Source organism: Acinonyx jubatus, chromosome C2, assembly GCF_027475565.1.
Source record: "Acinonyx jubatus isolate Ajub_Pintada_27869175 chromosome C2, VMU_Ajub_asm_v1.0, whole genome shotgun sequence".
Classification (NCBI taxonomy): Eukaryota; Metazoa; Chordata; class Mammalia; order Carnivora; family Felidae; genus Acinonyx; species Acinonyx jubatus.
In genome coordinates, this window is record NC_069384.1 from 83,061,221 (window position 1) to 83,078,914 (window position 17,694).

Here is a 17,694-nt window from a genome sequence, read left to right on the forward strand (position 1 = left end):
TGAAATTATTAACAAATATTCTTTAAAAAATGATATATTTTACCTGGCCATTTCCAAGCAGAGATATATCTTTTCCAATTAGAAAATAGGATCCAAAAAAGAAAATAAAGGCATGACTGAAACCCAGGATGGTCCAATAAAGAAATGTTTTAATGCTTAATTGACGGTTTTTACTAATGTCTCTGTATATTAAAAAAAAAAAAAGAGAGAGAAAAAGGAACATGGTAGGATTCATGTTTATTATTTCCATACTAAATTAGTGTTACAAATTCACAATGAAAAAAACAAGATGGATATTTAATTTAAAATTGCTTAAAAATATTAGCAGAAAGTATACACCTGAATTTACAAATCACTGTTTATAATACACATCTGTGTAGCAGCTTATAGTTCATGTAATATATTTAAAAACATTTTCTCATTTAGAAAAAAAAACATGATATAGGCATAATAATTCAGCTTAATTGTTAAAAGTTGATCTATCTGCAGTATATTCTGTTGTGAACAGTCACTCTGCTATGACTATCTGTTTTTAGTGGAGTCATTTGAGTTTGGTTCAGCATTGAGGCTCCTAATCGATTTCACATCCACCAAAGGCTGGAAGGAAGAGCAGTTTGTGGTAATCTTAGGTCAAGCCCAGTCCTAGATATCCTGGGAAATTAAAGTGAGTTATTGCCATTTCTGGATGACTGAATACCTCTGTAAGAGTGGACATCAGGTTAACTTGGGAACCATAAGCTGGTCTTCAGGAATAGTTCCACATCTCTGTGATTACTTACTTGGTTCTGGAGAAACAGGGATAACCCAGAAGATCTGGAATAGGAATTAATGTCCTCAACCCTGCATTTTGCATTGATTATGACTTATTAATTTGTCAATGCTAGAAAATAAACTAATTTTTTAGAAACTCTGGAGACAACCAATTACTAAATAACTTCTTTTGTGCACATAAAATGGAGTATTACTGGTGTGCAACAGTAAATGCAAATTAAACTACTGCCCAATGCATTCCTAGTACAAAAGTGTTCATTTCTAAAAACACTGGAAAAGTTATTAAGTTTTTCTTTGATATCCAATAACTATAAACCATAAACTAAAATACTTCCTTAGTAAAATATTAATCACCGAGATACTGCCTAATATATTTGCTTATTTATAGGATGCTTTCAAAAATTGGTAACTATGTAACACACTTTTTATACTCAGAAGTGTTATGGACATTTAATACCAGAAAATACTTACCGATAGAGGGTAGGCTTGCTCTGTAATACGTGAGGGTCTATATGCTGTTCCAACAGACTATATATCAGTATAGGTAGGGAAGTAAAACAAATATTGTATAAAGTCAGGTACACGCTGTCATACAGTGTCTAGAAAGAGAAATTGGTGGGAATTTTGAGATTCTAAACTGTGTATTAGTTATGTATATGATCACAAAGAAGCCTACTAGAAATAAGCATAAAAATTATATAGCTTTCTCAATTTACACAAAAATCCAATTTAGTAATTCCAATTTGTTTCTTATATAGACACAAACACATAATATTCCTAGATTTATATTCTTTGTGGGAATTGGAACATTTTGTTATGTCAAGTGATCTGGAATTACAGTGAATTGGAGCTACACTTCAAGATTCTCCACAACTTGGTCATTGAGATGTCGTTTTTACACAATTCTCCTGCATGCATCTTAGGCTTTTTACTATTCCTTTGGTAGGGAAAACATACAGTTTTGCTTTTATGACTCTGTCTTCCCATCTAAGTCCTACATTTCCTTTAAGGTATGATCCATGAAACTTTAAACATTGGCTCAAGTTCTTGATGATCAAACGTCCTCTTCTAAACAGCTGTCTGTGCTACTATTGGTACTAAATGCCTGGCACTTTGCCTACACTTCATTTATTGTTTTTATTGTTATTAATACTGTCTCAAATTATACTGTAAATTCCCTGAAAATCTAATCAAAATAGATGAGGTCTACTTATCATATGCTCTTATAGCATTCTCTAATTCATTCAAGTAAGCAAACATTATTACTGGCAATCGATGCCCAAGCAGATATTTGAAATTTAGAGCTACACGTTGTAAATAAGGATAGAGACAGCTAAAGAAAAACCTAAGATAATCAGGCTCTTATTATTTCAATAAATTAGAACAAATATCTTAATTAGAGATGTATAATGTGGTACGTAAAAAGGGTGCTCAATTAGTCAAAAGCAGTAGATCCTAGTATGGTTTAGTTATTAACTTCGTAGCTATGTGATCATGGCAAGTTACTTAATTTCTGTGGATTTCAATTTCATTTTCCATAAAACAAAACAGAGTAGATGGCAAATATGTGACATGTGTACAACCAAAGACCCACATGTGCTCATTATAGCTACTACTACCTGATTACAGGGTTTCTCTTTGAGCCTATAGCTTCAGAACACTTTTCAAAGTAGCATTCCTGGTGGCTCTATCAATTATTTACAGTTCATTACTGAGATAAAGTCTATATGTCATTCCTGGACTCAATCACTAAACTTCCTTCCCAATCCAAAAAAACTCTGCGAGTCAAAAAATAAATAATGAGGTAATCCCCCAATAGTTACTCTAACATGGCTTAATATAGAGCTTACAGAAATATTACATGTAAGTTGAAAAAGTTACCAAAATTCTCTCATAAGCTGTTAAGAGTTAATACTTATTTTTTAGAAAACATCTAGAATTAAAATATATTTTGGTATTAACATTCACTTCAAACTGAAAATCAGAATAAATATTATCAATTTTATACTGATCAAATACACTAATTAGGGAAGTTTTGTCTATTTATTTGTAGGACTAGGAAAAATGTAAAAAGTCCCTCCAACTATCAAAAACTGAATACACACACCTTATTCTAAAAGGATAAATCAAAAGCTTCTATTTACTTACTTGCTGAGAAAACAAACAGTAGAACTGATATAAAAATTGGGGTGTGATAAAGCACACATTCTGAAAAACAAGATTAAATGGAAATAATTAAAATATTTGGGTCTAAAAGGGAAATGATTTCTAAGAATGGTTATTAAAGAGTCCAGAACACAATTTCTGATATGGTAAGTAGAAGATCTACTCATAGGAACTTTGTTCCCTTATTTAAAATTTCTAAAAGAATTCTAAGCAGTACTTCAAATGTCAGAATGAAAATCCCTTGGGCTCTTATTGCTAAACAATGCCATAATTTTGAATTTACAGCCTTCCAGCTATTATTCAATACTTTTCATATATAATACAATAAGTACAGTTTATTTAAACTATAGGGTTATGGGGCACCTTGGTGGCTCAGTCAGTTAAGCATGCGACTCTTGATTTCGTCCCAGGTCATGATCTCGACAGTTTGGGAGTTCCAACCCCATATCAGGCTCTGCGCTGACAGCACGGAGCCTGCTTCGGATTCTCTCTCCCTCTCTCTCTCTCTGCCCCTTCCCTGCTCACACACTCTCTCTCAAAAATAAATAAAATAAACATTTAAACCTTAGGGCTTAATAGCTTTAAAATAAAGATATTTAAAATAATAAATGGAATTATGAAAACATCTTTCCATTTCAATATACAGTATAAAACCTTGGATTGTGAGTAACATGGTCTGCGAGTGTTCTGCAAGATGAGCAAATATTTCTAATAAATTCTAACTTGATAAATGAGCAATGTCTTGCAATATGAGTAGTATGTGATACTGAATGTCATATGATCACAACTCTGCCAATGGTTTTTGAAATTTGCTTTGATAAAGTGCTCTGGATTACAAGCCTGTTTCTGGAATGAATTATGCTCACAAACCAAGGTTTTATTGCACTTATATCATAGCAAAAGCTATGAGAAGATAGAAAAGCTATAATAAGGTAGCCATCATTTATTAGCAATATGCAATCTACCTGTGTTCTTTCATTGGCTTATAGATATTATTTATAGAATATATGCAATATAGAACACTATATATTGTATTAAATATCTTGGTATTCAGGAGCTCCTAACATGGGTTCCCTTGAAGTATACCTTCCCAAAAAGGGTTAAGAGAGAGAATGGTATTTCAACATAATTAGTTTCCTTGTAATCCTAAAATGTATCTTATTTTATGCAAATAAAACCCCTCTAATGAGTAGTTTATACATCTTACTAGACTACCAAAAGGTCATTTTTGCCACAAAAAGGATGAAGAACCTCTGCTTGAAACCACTGTACTGGACCTAAATTAAAACTTATTACTTGCTCAGGAAAAAATAACATGAAAGAAATCAAATTAAGTATGTTTTAATTTGCATAGGATAAAATGTATCAATTTTAAGTGTGAATTTTGATGCTAACAAATTTATGCACCCAAGTAACCACTACCACAATCAAATTAGATTTTCTATCATGCAAAGTTCTCTTATATCCCTTTCCAGTCAGTGCTATCACCTGCACCCCTGGCCTCAGGCAACCACTGATTTTCTTTCTGTAGTACACATTAGATTTATGACAAAATAATCAAAGTATATCCCATAAACTGTTATTTCTACTTATAGAAACAATTTTTAAGAATAATTTGAATGGCAATCACATACCTTAAATTAAAACCTCAAATTACTGTCAGTAAATGGTTATATATATCTCCATGAAACTCACCTTATAAAAAAAATACTGTACAAGGGTAGCTATTCTAATATAATAAAAATGACCATGAACAAAAAGCAATTTGGAGAGGAATTTAAATCTAGCTATTGCATAGTCACTGTTTCTTGCAGCTTGTCTTCCTTCTTTACCCATGATTCCTATAATAAAGAAGACAAAAAGGCAAGTTCATTGATAACTGAGAAGTGTGATTTTGATAATTTAACTACAAATATCTTAATTATCTATAGCAGTTGAACCTGGGCTTGGGAGCACTATTTCCCAATATAGAGTGGATAGAAGATTGCCAAAAGGTTGCTCCACTTAAATCAAATACATAATTAAAACAAATCTACAATACATACCAGGTATGTAACATCAAGTGTCAAAGACTCAAAATAGAATAAAATACAATGAATATAAAAATAATATTGAAAGTTAAGGATCTAATAAGAACATCAAGTTTTACACTAATAGACACAAAGTACTAGTTAACAGATTTCTAATGGAGAAAGTGCTATAAAACAGCTTTAACTTTGTTAATTTCCAATGAACATAAAAAAAATCCAAATTGAATGATTAGAACCTAGCAAAAATGAGCATTAAGTTTAATGGTTTTAAAACTTTCGCACATAAGTCAAACAAAATGTGCTCTTTAGTTATTGATTGAACTTGATTATTTAAAATGGAAGCCCTGATTTTATGACTGGATTCAAATGGCATGAAATATTTCAATAAATATAACTAACAAACATTACACAGAGCAAATGAAGACTTAAAAAAGTTGTATGCATTGAGGGCATCTGGTAGGCTCAGTGAGTAAGCATCAGACTCCTGATTTTGGCTCAGGTCATGATCTCATAGTTCCTGGAATCAAGCCCCTTGTCAGGCTCCATGCTGATAGCACAGAGCCTACTTGGGATTCTTTCTTTCCCTTTCTCTGTGCCCCTTCCCCACATACACGCTGTCTTTCTCTCTCTCTCAAAATAAACGTAAGAAAAAAACACTGTATGCACTGTTTGCTAAAAATTCTTGCAAAGGTAATTAATAGTGAGAAAAGCTAGCACACTCACAACTTACCTTTCTACAACTGCATCTAGATAAAAGTTACGCATGAAATAGCAATTCACCAGATTATCTATGTGCACATTTTGAACAAATGCCAAGTATATAAATATTTTAAATGTTTAATGTGACAATCTTGCTCCCTTTGTTAATTTATCTAATCTAGGCTGGATAAAATGTGCTTTTTAAAATAAGTGTCCACAATATCACTTGAAATCAGTACATAATTTTATCTGATAAATATGAGTACATTTTTAAGGTTACAGTAATCCTTTAGGTTTCAAAAGAGTTCTTGCCAAGTTTGTTTTTTCAATCTGGAAACAGCTTTGAAAAATCATTTTTCAAAATTGTAATTTTTTATTTTTGTAATAAAAAAAAATTTCCAAAATGGCTAGGTATAGATAATCACTTACATTTATAACATCTAGAGAAGACCACTATTTTTGGTCTATATCCTTTAAGAATTTTTCCTTCTGCATTTTTTGTGTGTATTTAATATATACACAAACAAATGTACAAAACGAGATTATTTGTTTTATAATCTGTTATTGTTACTTCATACATTATGGACATTGTTTTTATAACATCTAACTATGTTAACTATTCATTTGTTAAAAATGTTTTTAATTTATTTTGAGAGAGAGAGTTTATGTGTGTGTGGGTGAAGGGCAGAGAGAAAACCAAGCAGGCTCCACAGTGTGGAGCCCCACGTGGGGCTTGATCTCAAGAACCTCAAGATCATGACTTGAACTGAAATCAAGAGTTGGACGCTTAACCAACTGAGCCACCCAGGCGTCCCTTTATTCATTTTCTTAAAAGAAATTCCTAGATGCATAACTGCTAGGTCAATAGGCACACATTTAAAATTCGATTATACATAATAATGCAGGGTATACCAATTTACACTCCCCCTAATACTGTACATGAGGATTTGCTAATTCTAACCTTTGCCAATTCCAAGTTTTACCCAACTTTGTAATTTTGCCAATCTGATAGGTAATTTTAAAACTTGGATTTTTTTTTGAGTGAGCTGAACACTTTTTTTCATGCATTTAATACTCATCTTAATTTTAAAAAAATGTTTATTTTATTTTGAGAGAGAGAGAGAGCACGTGTGCATGAGAGTTGGGGAGGGAGGGAAGGAGAGAGAGAGAGAGAGAGAGAGAAGGAGAGAGAGAGAAATCAAATCCCAAGCAGGCTCTGCACTGTTAGCACAAGGTCTGATGCAGGTCTAGATCCCACAAACCATGGGATCATAACCTGAGTCGAAATCAAGAGTCAGAAGCTTAACTGACTGAGCTACCCAGGCACCCATGCAAATGTTCTTTATTAGTTTCATGTTTAAAATTTGAATTTGGGTATATTTACTTCTGCCAGACATACTGACCATTCCCTTTACAATGCCTTTCTTTTCTTTTTTCTTTTCTTTCTTTCTTTCTTTCTTTCTTTCTTTCTTTCTTTCTTTCTTTCTTTCTTTCTTTCTTTCTCTTTTGTTCGTTCTTTCTTTCTTTCTTTCTTTCTTTCTTTCTTTCTTTCTTTCTTTCTTTCTTTCTTTCTTTCTTTCTCTTTCTCTCCTAAAAATTAGATCCTTCCATACCTCAAATTACAAGATTATTCATTAAATTTTTTTCTTCCATTCCTTTTTGTGGTCTTTAAAATTTTTTAAATATATAATCATTCTGGTATTTGTTTGGCTCTAAGCAACAGAAAGAGACCCAACTTTTTTTTCCTCCCAAATAACCAAATCAGCTATATTAGTATTTTTTTTATCAAATAACTTGTTTCCCTACTTATTTGAAACATCTCCTTTTTTTAAAAACTAAATTTCCAGATGTTTGCATCTATCCTACTCACTGGTCTTTCTGTTATCATACTAGAATCAAATTGTTGTAACTACTGTAGCTTTTTATGCCTTTAATAGGAAGGTATAGGAAGTTATCATCAAATTGTTATGGAAATTTATGGTAAACAACAGTACACAAACTAGAAAGAAAATTAAGTTTTCAAAATGAAAAGTGAAGAATTGATTTGAGAGCTACACTGGAAATATTAGACCTGAGAACTACCTATCACAGGACATTACAGAGGTTATTCCAGAAAAGGAATTAGCCTTTTTTCTAACTCTAAAATTTTATCCTTCATTAAAAAAAACCTCCATACTTTTCTCCTTTGCTTCTGTATTTGCATAATAAAGTTATTTAGGAAGGCAGCTCAGAATATGGTTTAAACAGTAAATGATAATTTAAATATAATAAAATGGTATTAGTCTAAATAAAACAAAACTTTTAGGCAAAAATAGAAAAGAAATTAGAACAAAGTTTATTAAGTTAGAAAATTATTTGAGGGGTGCCTAGGTGGCTCTGTCAGTTAAAGTCCAACTTTGGCTCAGGTCATGATCTCACAGTTTGTGAATTTGAGCCCCACATGGGCCTCTCTGCTGTCAGTGTGGAGCCTGCTTTGGATCCTGTCTCCCTCTCTCTGTCCCTCCCTCACTTGTCCTCTCTCTCAAAAATAAATAAACATTTAAATAAAAAGGAAAACTACCTGAAAATATATATTATAATGGTTTGATATAATTTATTATTTCTAAAATTGTCATTAGAATGAGTTACAGAATCTTTAGACTGAAAAAGACAGGAAATAATAACAACACTTTAAAAGAATCGCAACCATGAGGGCAACTACATAAATTACAAATTTACAGTTTAAAAATTATAGAATAATGTGAGAAAGTACTTTAAAAGGTACAACACGGCAAAATAAAGCTACTTTATTATGAAGGAGAACTGGCAAAGATAAAATTCACCAACATGGTATTTATGTCCTTGAAACTTTGTAATTAAAATATCCTAAATATTGGGCTTAATTATAATGGGCTTCTTCTGATGCAGATACAGTGATACATTACCACATTGCATTCATATATTTGATACTGCATTTTAGCCTACAAAAGGAAAATTCAAAATCACCAAATAATTATACCAATTTTAAAAATTCAGGAAAAAAAATCAATCACCTATGCCAACATGTGCTTCTTGTATCATGCTTACATCATTAGCACCATCACCAACAGCCAATGTTATAGGTTTCTCAGGTGAGATTTTTATCAGTCTTATTACCTGAAAGACATATAACTAATTAGTTATTATAAAATTTCAATTTTCTTGTATTTATATAGTCATTTATCTGAAATGACTGTTACAAGAACAGTTGAATAATGAAAAAAGTCAATTTTGTATTAGACAGTAATTTTCAATGGAGTTCATTTTTTGAGATGTTAGGAATGTCTTTTAGAAATTACATAGCAAAAGAGAATATTATCTTTGGATTTTTTGATGGGAAGCAAGTCTCTTTTAAGTACAGCTTAAAAGTGTAAAAAACTTAATTGTGTTAAAAAATAATTACACTTAATTGAACTTAGGCAAAATTTTCTTTCTCAAGTAACTATTCTTTTTATTTGATAGACGAAGGTAATTATTTTCTCTTGTCATAAAATTTAAGAAATTTAAAAAAGCAATCAAGATTAAATTCAATAAAATTAAAAGAAAGGTTTCTTTGGAATTCTTGAACACACATTTATAAAGAACCTAGGCATGAGCTCTATTTGGTCTCCAACTGTAGTCTCCACAGACTGGGTACGTGAATTACAATAATATAGGCATGTTAATAAAATTCCATGAAGTAAAACAATGCTGGATGTCATTACACCCATATGAGAAACAATCAGTGTGTAGGTGTGCAATTCAGAAGATATTTGTGAAAGATATAGTATAAGACCCAAATTTTGAATCAAGTTATAAAAAATATTTGTAAAGCCTTTCATTTGTTAGCTAACATTTTAATATTTCCTGTATATAGCTTCAAATCATAAGATAATTGGCTTTTAAACTTTTCACTAAAGTTTTATCACTTAATAGCCACTTTGAACAGAAAATTATCACTTTGGGAGAGTGCAAAAATAAGCCGCGCTCCATAGAACAACCTGAAGTTGCAGAAGAACAGAAGTCTTCCAGACCTCCTCACCAGTTAAGTAACTAACTTATGAAACTGTAGTTATCAAAGTTCAGTTTGTGTCTCAGCAAAATCACAAACTGCCACCCATAGAAGGCTTTGTAGGTCATTATGAATAGCTGAAACTAATATTCATTTTGAAAATTTCAAAGGTCTAACGTACATGGTTAAAATTCATAATGTGAGAAGTGACTACCAAATAGGACTAGATAAGGCATTAACCTTAAAGAGTACTTTTAGATCTCAGTATCTTTATGGAACGTTTTATAATACAAACATACCTTTGCTTTTTGCAGTGGTGCCATACGACAGCACAGTACAGCTGAACAATTTCTGCAAACTTCCATAAATAGTTTTTCATGCTCCCTGAGTGCAAGAGACAGGCTAGTCCCATCTACCACCAGCCCATGCTGAATCACATGATCCTCTTTAATTCTACGAGAAAATAATTATATTCTCTGTAAAATACTTTGAAACCATATTATTTATATACATCTAGTAAACAAAAAATTCTTACGAAAAGATGGACCATTTACCCGCAGACTTTATTGTTACAAAACTGATATGTCAGGGAAGAAATGGAATTATATTACCTGAAAGCTGAGATTAAGCAAAACTGAGAGTGACTGATATGATGAATAAAACATATGATATTCAATTTTACAATGACCTGATAGAGTATATTTTCTAAAATGGGAATTATAAAGCATATAATTCTTAGGATATTTTCCTAAAGTGTAGAAAAATCTTACAAAAATATAAAATTATTAGTTATACATTTAGGAAGTCCTAATTTAAAAAAGTAAATGAAATCAACAATGTTCAGGAAAATTCATGAGACAGATTTACCATGTGAGCAAGAAGGAATAAAGGAATCATAACTGTCTTTTGATATTAACCCCTACATTGGATTCTATGTAATGCCAGATAGTACTATGGTGGAACATGGATAGCATCGCCCTGTGAGCATATGCTGTATGAGTACATCTCCATCCCCTCACGTAATTATCATCTTTTTGTTTTTTTGTTTAAAAAAATTTTTTTTAACGTTTATTTATTTTTGAGACAGAGAGAGATAGACCATGAATGGGGGAGGGTCAGACAGAGGGAGACACAGAATCTGAAACAGGCTCCAGGCTCTGAGCTGTCAGCACAGAGCCTGACGCGGGCTCGAACTCACAGACCGTGAGATCATGACCTGAGCCGGAGTCGGCCACTTAACCGACTGAGCCACCCAGGCGCCCCTAATTATCATCTTTTTGTGTGGTGACAAATTTAAGATCTACTCTCTTAACAATTCTTAAGTATATAATACAGTACTGTTAATTATAGTCACCATGCCTTATATGAGAATTCCAGAACTCATTCATCTTATATGTAAGCTAGAAGTTTGTACCCTTTGACCATCATCTACCCATTTTCCCTACACCCTAGCTTTGGAAACCACCATTCTACTCTGTTTCTATGAGTTCACCTTTTTTTGATTCCATTTGTATTTGTCTGTCTCTGCCTGACTTATTTCACTTAGCATACTGCTCTCAAGGTCCATCCATGTGTCACAAAAATATTTCCTTCTTTTTTATAGCTGAATAATATTCCTGTGTGTGTATTTACATGAGTTTATATAGACACACATTTTCTTTATCCATTCATCCGACAACAGACATTTAGGTTGTTTCCATTCTTGGCTATTGTGAATAATGCTGCAATGAACATGGGGGGGGGTGCAAATTTCAGATAGTGACTGCATTTTCCTTGAATATATCCAGAAGTGGGATTGCTGGATCACACAGTAGTTCTATTTTTAGTTTTTGAGGAACCTCCATATTGTTTTCCACAGTAACTGAACCCTCCATTTTTACTTTTTCTTTTAGTTCATTTATTTTGAGAGAGAGTGGGCGCACACGTGCAAGTGGGGGAGAGGCAGAGAGAAAATCCCAAGCAGGCTCCTCACTATCAGTGCAGACACTATCACAAGGGACACGGGGCTAGAGCTCACTAACTGTGATATCATCACCTGAGCTGAGATCAGAAGTCAGATGCTTAACTGACTGAGCCACCCAGATGCCCCTGTACTCTCCCTTTTTAAGTGAGAAGTGAGAAAACTATCAAATGAGCAGCAAACTATAAAAACTAAATATATATTGATAGATTTTAGTCTTACAAAAAAAGCTTTTATAAGTCAAAATGATGTCTTTCACAGTATGCCTAATCACTACTGTGTTGCACTGTAACTAATAAGTGGTAAACAATTATCTTTTACAACATAAACTTTTCAAAAATATATTTTTCTTTATTAATTGCCATGTACCTGAAAGCAACACCACACTGACTGTTTTTCCTCCCTATTGGCCAAACTTTATTTAGCAACCTTTGCTGCTTCCAATGTGTTCAGTCTAAGTACCGCCTGAGCCCATGACTCAGAACAAAGGGTAGCAGCCAAGAGTGGGAGAGATCAGTTTTCCTCTGGAAACTTCTTAAGCACACTAAATTAAGTTTCCTCTTTATAAGTCACCATATTATCTCACAATCCATGAGATAATATTTATGGAATATGGGAAAGCACCTCACAGATCTGGCACATAGGTAGCATCTGCTCATCTCTGTAGCCTCATGTCTTAATACCACCTATACCCTCTTCCCATCTACTGCATTCTATGGCCATACTTCACTACTGTCAACTCCTTGAATGAATCCATCTCTCAGTTGTGGAAATTTGCATATGTTGCCCCTTTTGTTTGCTGGGGTTACTCTCTGACCAGTTAACATTTCTTTTAGGAGACAACAATCTTGAGTTTTTCTACAGAGCTCTGTTGTCTAGGCTAAGCTTCCCTCTTGTGTCCACCGACAACTTTCTGTTCTTACCTGTTACAATCCAGTTGTGATAGGTCTATCACAATATATTTATTTCTGTTTTTCCCATAGAAAATAAAGTATCCTGAGAGTAAACAACACACCTTACATGACTTGTGTTCCAAATTCTAGACAGCAGACCACCAATGTGTGAAGGAATGGTAGGTTTGTGAAGGAATGGGTATACAAAGTAAAGCTTTCAAAGGAATGGAATTCTTTGCTCCACCAAAAATTTTTAGAATAGACATGAACTGGAAGTCTGTAAATCAAAACCCTACTGACTTATATGGTTATCTCAGAAAACATATTCTACCAAAAAGATGGTATCTCTAAAATAAAATATAAATTTCACATAGCAAGCCTTAAAAAAGACCAGAATGTTCACTTTCTAATACAGCTTTTGCACAAAAGGAAGATAAACAATATCCATAATCTTAACAGATTCACTAAGAGCACATATATAGAAGACTTGAAGAATAAAATACAAATAATAATTACCTTTAGATGGCTGTATTATGGTATATTCCATTATATATTCATCATTTTCAGTATTTTTTAAATGGACACTTGTTACTTTTATACAGGATTAATATTTTAGAAAGTATATATAAAGTAAATGATTCTGAATAATTAATTTCTATGTGTTAGGGAGTTCTCGTTGATATTATGGTACTTAAATGTTTAAGCAGCCACAATGGTGTTGTCACTACTCCCAAATTATAGTATAATTACCTAGATCAATTGCTTTTTTGAACTCAAGCAAAGAACCTTCTGAGAGTTGCACTGTCTCTTTAAAATATCCCTTAAGTTGTTCTTTGATGAAATCCAGAGTTCAGTACTATATCAATGCCTGTATAACAAATATGAATAAAGCTCTGAAAGTACACTGAAAACTGTGGCACTATCTTTTCACATCTGTTTTTCTGTATTAGCAGAAGGCTGCAAATGACAGGTACCTGTGGGAGACCAGAACAACCCTAATGCTTACACTGAAGCAATCCTTAAATCACTGTGAAAAATGAGATGTTAAAGGGGCTCCTAAATAAAGTTGATCTGTCTATAAAAAACAGATTTAGAAAAAAAAAAGAATGAATTTAGAGTATAAATACTTATGAAATTATCTCTGAACAATAAAATGTGTATTAATTTCCTAGTTTAGTCATATGAACTAGATCTGGATTTGGCAAGTGTTTTCTGTAAAGAGACAGAAAGAAGTAAATACTTCAATTTTAGATTTTAGATTTTGTGGGCCAAGAGGCTAAACTGAGAATATAATGCAGGTACTTTATTAAAATAGAGGAGACAGATTTTGACAAAAATTTTTATGGACTTAGTAAAAAAACTTAATAATAGTAATTGAGTATAATTTTTCAAGTAATACAAGTCTACCAGTGAGAAGAAATGGAAATCTTTTCTTTCGGGGGAGGAGGCAGGGGAGATAACATTATGCTTAATTCAGGTTTAATGTTCCCCGTCATCAAAATCAATTGCAAAAGTCTACCTTTTAATGCTGATCTGCAATGAGATTTTATATTTTAACACAACAGAACTATCTGTATTGAGATTTTATATTTTACCTTTGAATATGTCTTTTCAAACAGGTAGCATATTAAAGTGCCACTGAGTAATAAACACAGTGCTGTGACTCCTAATTTGGTAATAAAATAATCAACACTACATTGTGCATGAAAAGTTTGATATTACAAGTCCATTTTTCTTTTCTTGTTTGGACACGATGGATAAATACTACTAATAAAAATATAGTAAAATATCATAGGGCAATATGTGTGGCACTCAAAACACTACTTAGTTACAATGGTGTCACTGTGATCTGTAGTAAATCAAGCAGCAGTGAGAAATGATAAAAGTGCTTCCTAATGGCTCTGTCGCAACTACCCAACTGTCCTGAAGTGCAAAAACTTTTTATTGATGATATGTAAATGAATGACTGTGGAACTGTTACAATAAAAATTTATTTATAGGATTTAAATTTGAATTTCATAAATTTTTACATCAAAATATTTCTCTTCTTTGGATTCTTTTTCACCCATTAAAAATATAAAAATTATTTTGAGCTCACAGGCTATAAAAAACAGGCAGTGGGCCATCTTGGACCCAGAAGCCATAGTTTGCTGACCCCTGAACTCATGATCCAGATAATTACATTCTTACCTTCGGGCAAGCTGCCTCAATTGTTCAGCACATTGACTGTCTGATTTCTGGTTTATAAGTTCAAGGATGTTCATGGTTCTGTGAAAATGTCCACATGATAAACTCACACTAACAGCTGTTTCATGTTTATCTCCGGTTAGTACCCATACTTTGATACCAGCCATTCTTAATCCCTCAATAGTTTCTCGAACTCTATCTTGTAGCCTGAAAATAAAAGAAACAACATTAGTAGTGAGAAGAATACTTTTTGACTATTTCAATTATAAACCACCTAGTACATACAAGGTAAATTCTAGACTCCCTGACTTAAAAATGTTATAGTACAGTGATATAATTGATTTTTTCCCCCCATTTGGGAAGAAACAGGAAAAACCAAATTAGCCATCATCTGGTTAACATAACATCCACAACTTTATATCTTACGAGTAGATCTTCAAAGTTGATTTTTATAGAACTAAACTAAGTATACAGTCTTCATAAACTCCTATTTATTAGAAAATATTAAATTTGAAATTAGAAGATTTTTCTCTTTTTTATAAGAAAATTTCTCACATCAGTAGTTCAAAAATCAAATTGTGGACAACAAAGGATGACATAACCGTAGGTGAGTCTTAGAAATCTCATGAGGACAACTGAAAAGTAAATGAAAACCTAAATTTAAAAAAATGCAAACACTTACAGAGACAAGTGATGAGGAACAAACACTAAATAGGCCTCAAGGAATTCACAAACTAATAGAGGAGAAAGTCTTTAAAGAAATAATTATACTGCCACAAGAAAAACACAGAACTACCTACAAAACATGGATACTTCACAAAGGAGAGGTTTTTAATCCGGTTAGGGGTAAAGAAAGGTCTTACTGGAGTGGGGGTACTATCTGAGCTATATTTTATAAAGATATTCACAAATGGGTAAGGGGGAAATTATCCAGGCACAACGTACAGCCTTGCCACAGAACAAAGGCACAAAATAGAATAGTTTTAACTAGAGCTGTTGTTCAGAGAACTACAGACAGTTTGGTACTGTTGAAGCATAATGCGGAAGCAGGCAGTGGTGGGAAGTGAAGCTGGAGCATTAAACAGGTGCTTAAAGCTTTTGTATGCCATACTGAGTAGTAGTCTACAAATTCAAGCCTATAGGGAAAGCTACATAGCTGAGTTCATTCATCTATTTAAGGTATCTGGCTAGAATAAGTGTTGTATCTGCTGAATGGGAAAAATTACCCATTTATTTTGATTTTAAATATATTATTATAGGATATTAATAAATGGAATTTATGTCATAAATTAGAAACACTTGGCTAGGAAAATTCTTATGAGAAAAAAACGGATATTGCCTATTTGTCTGATATTTACCTGTCTTCCACTGCTGTAGCTCCAAGTAGTATCAGATTTTTCTCTATGAATTGGAAGACATCTGCCAATTTCTCTTCCCGTTGTTGCAAGGCAGTTCTGGCTTCAAAGAGACGTCTATCTATTTCCTCATACTCTTTAGATGTCAACTGTTTATAGGCCATACACAGAGTTCTTAGCCCTTTCTAAAACAGAAAAATTAAAGACAAAAATTGAACCAAAATAACTAATGGGAAATCAAGAAGTCACTGAAATAAACTGAGGATGCCTTACCAAAAGTCAATTACAAACAACTTAAAAGTACTATCATCTAGTAACAGGATATACATGAAGTGTCACAAAGCCCTAGTGATCTGAGTTATGGGACACACATTATCAGAGCTTTTATAATTTTTGATGAGTTCTTAAAAAGTTGCTCAAAATACTTAAGGTTTTTAATATCAGAGCCTAGACAGGACCATAAAGATGATCTTACTGTGGTTTTAAAACTGTTTTACCTGGAAAGCCAGACACTTCTATAAGGGTATCTTCAGGCTGTCAAGAGACAGGCAGCCCAGGTTCTATTCTCCTGTTTTAACCATTACAAATCCATTTTATAAGAATTCTTTTTAAGCAAAGAAGACCATAATTTCCTGAAGGTGCACAGTATGACGAATTTACAGTTCAAATAATGAAGTCAGTAAGGTGGCCCTCATCCAATAAACAATTCTTTCTAGAGCCACCGAATGATTTTAAACTGTATCATTATACATCTTCATTGGTGAAACGGAGTTACACAATACTTAGGAATATATATTTGATTATCCGATTCTCCTGGGCACAAATTTTTCCTATGGTGTTACTATTTAAAAGTTAGTACCTATATCCAAAAGCTTATAAAAGTTCTTGCTGTACATTTTCCTCAGAAAAACCCAAATATTCTAATAACAGAACTTGGAAAGGGTACATTTTAAAATACTATATGACATTATTTAGATTTCTAAATATTGATGTTCTTGATTTACAAATGACCAACACTTAGGGGTGCCTGGGTGGCTCAGTCATCCAACTCTTGATTTCAGCTCAGGTCATGATCTCATGGTTTGTGAGTTCAAGCCCTGCATCAAGGCTCTGTGCTGACAGTGCAGAGCCTGCTTGGGATTTCCTCTCTCTCTCTCAAAAATAAACAAGCATTAAAAAAGACAACAACCAAAAAACCAAATGACCCACACCTATAAATGTTTTTCTTAAATAATAGTTAAGAGGCCATGAGAGTTACTAGTATATGAAAGTAATTCACTTTACAACAAATACTTATTGAAATGCTAACTATGTGCCAACATTATTCTGGATATTAAAATGAATGTTAAGTAGAAGAATGTCTTTGTTCTCATGGATGTTACAGTGTGGTAGGTGAACTACATCATAAACAATTAGGAAACAAGCAATGGGAGAAAATAAACCATAAAAGGGAGGCAGGTGAGCAGAGATGAGTATGGAGCATACATTTATAGAAATGCAGAAATAAGAGATCATGAGTTCCTAAGACTGAAAGAGAGCTGCTTAAAAATCTTCCTCTTCAGATGAAGTGTGGCACTTTGTTTTTGTAAGATTCTCCTACATTCTTCTAGTAAGAGACTTAATT

The 17,694-nt window shown here is 32.9% G+C and overlaps 1 protein-coding gene across 7 annotated transcripts in view; it reads right to left on the bottom strand.

Annotated features, from left to right (window-relative positions):
* ATP11B (ATPase phospholipid transporting 11B (putative)) overlaps positions 1-17,694 on the bottom strand; it is a 128,469-nt gene that overhangs the window by 35,698 nt on the left and 75,077 nt on the right. For all 7 annotated transcript variants that reach the window (XM_027061356.2, XM_053221174.1, XM_053221180.1 and 4 more), the window contains 8 exons: positions 16,074-16,255; positions 14,719-14,922; positions 9,975-10,128; positions 8,699-8,801; positions 4,633-4,778; positions 2,920-2,979; positions 1,243-1,370; positions 44-182 (listed from right to left, as the gene is read on the bottom strand). In XM_027061356.2, the coding sequence (XP_026917157.1) occupies positions 44-182; positions 1,243-1,370; positions 2,920-2,979; positions 4,633-4,778; positions 8,699-8,801; positions 9,975-10,128; positions 14,719-14,922; positions 16,074-16,255 (1,116 nt within the window). The remainder of the gene's footprint in view (positions 1-43; positions 183-1,242; positions 1,371-2,919; positions 2,980-4,632; positions 4,779-8,698; positions 8,802-9,974; positions 10,129-14,718; positions 14,923-16,073; positions 16,256-17,694) is intronic.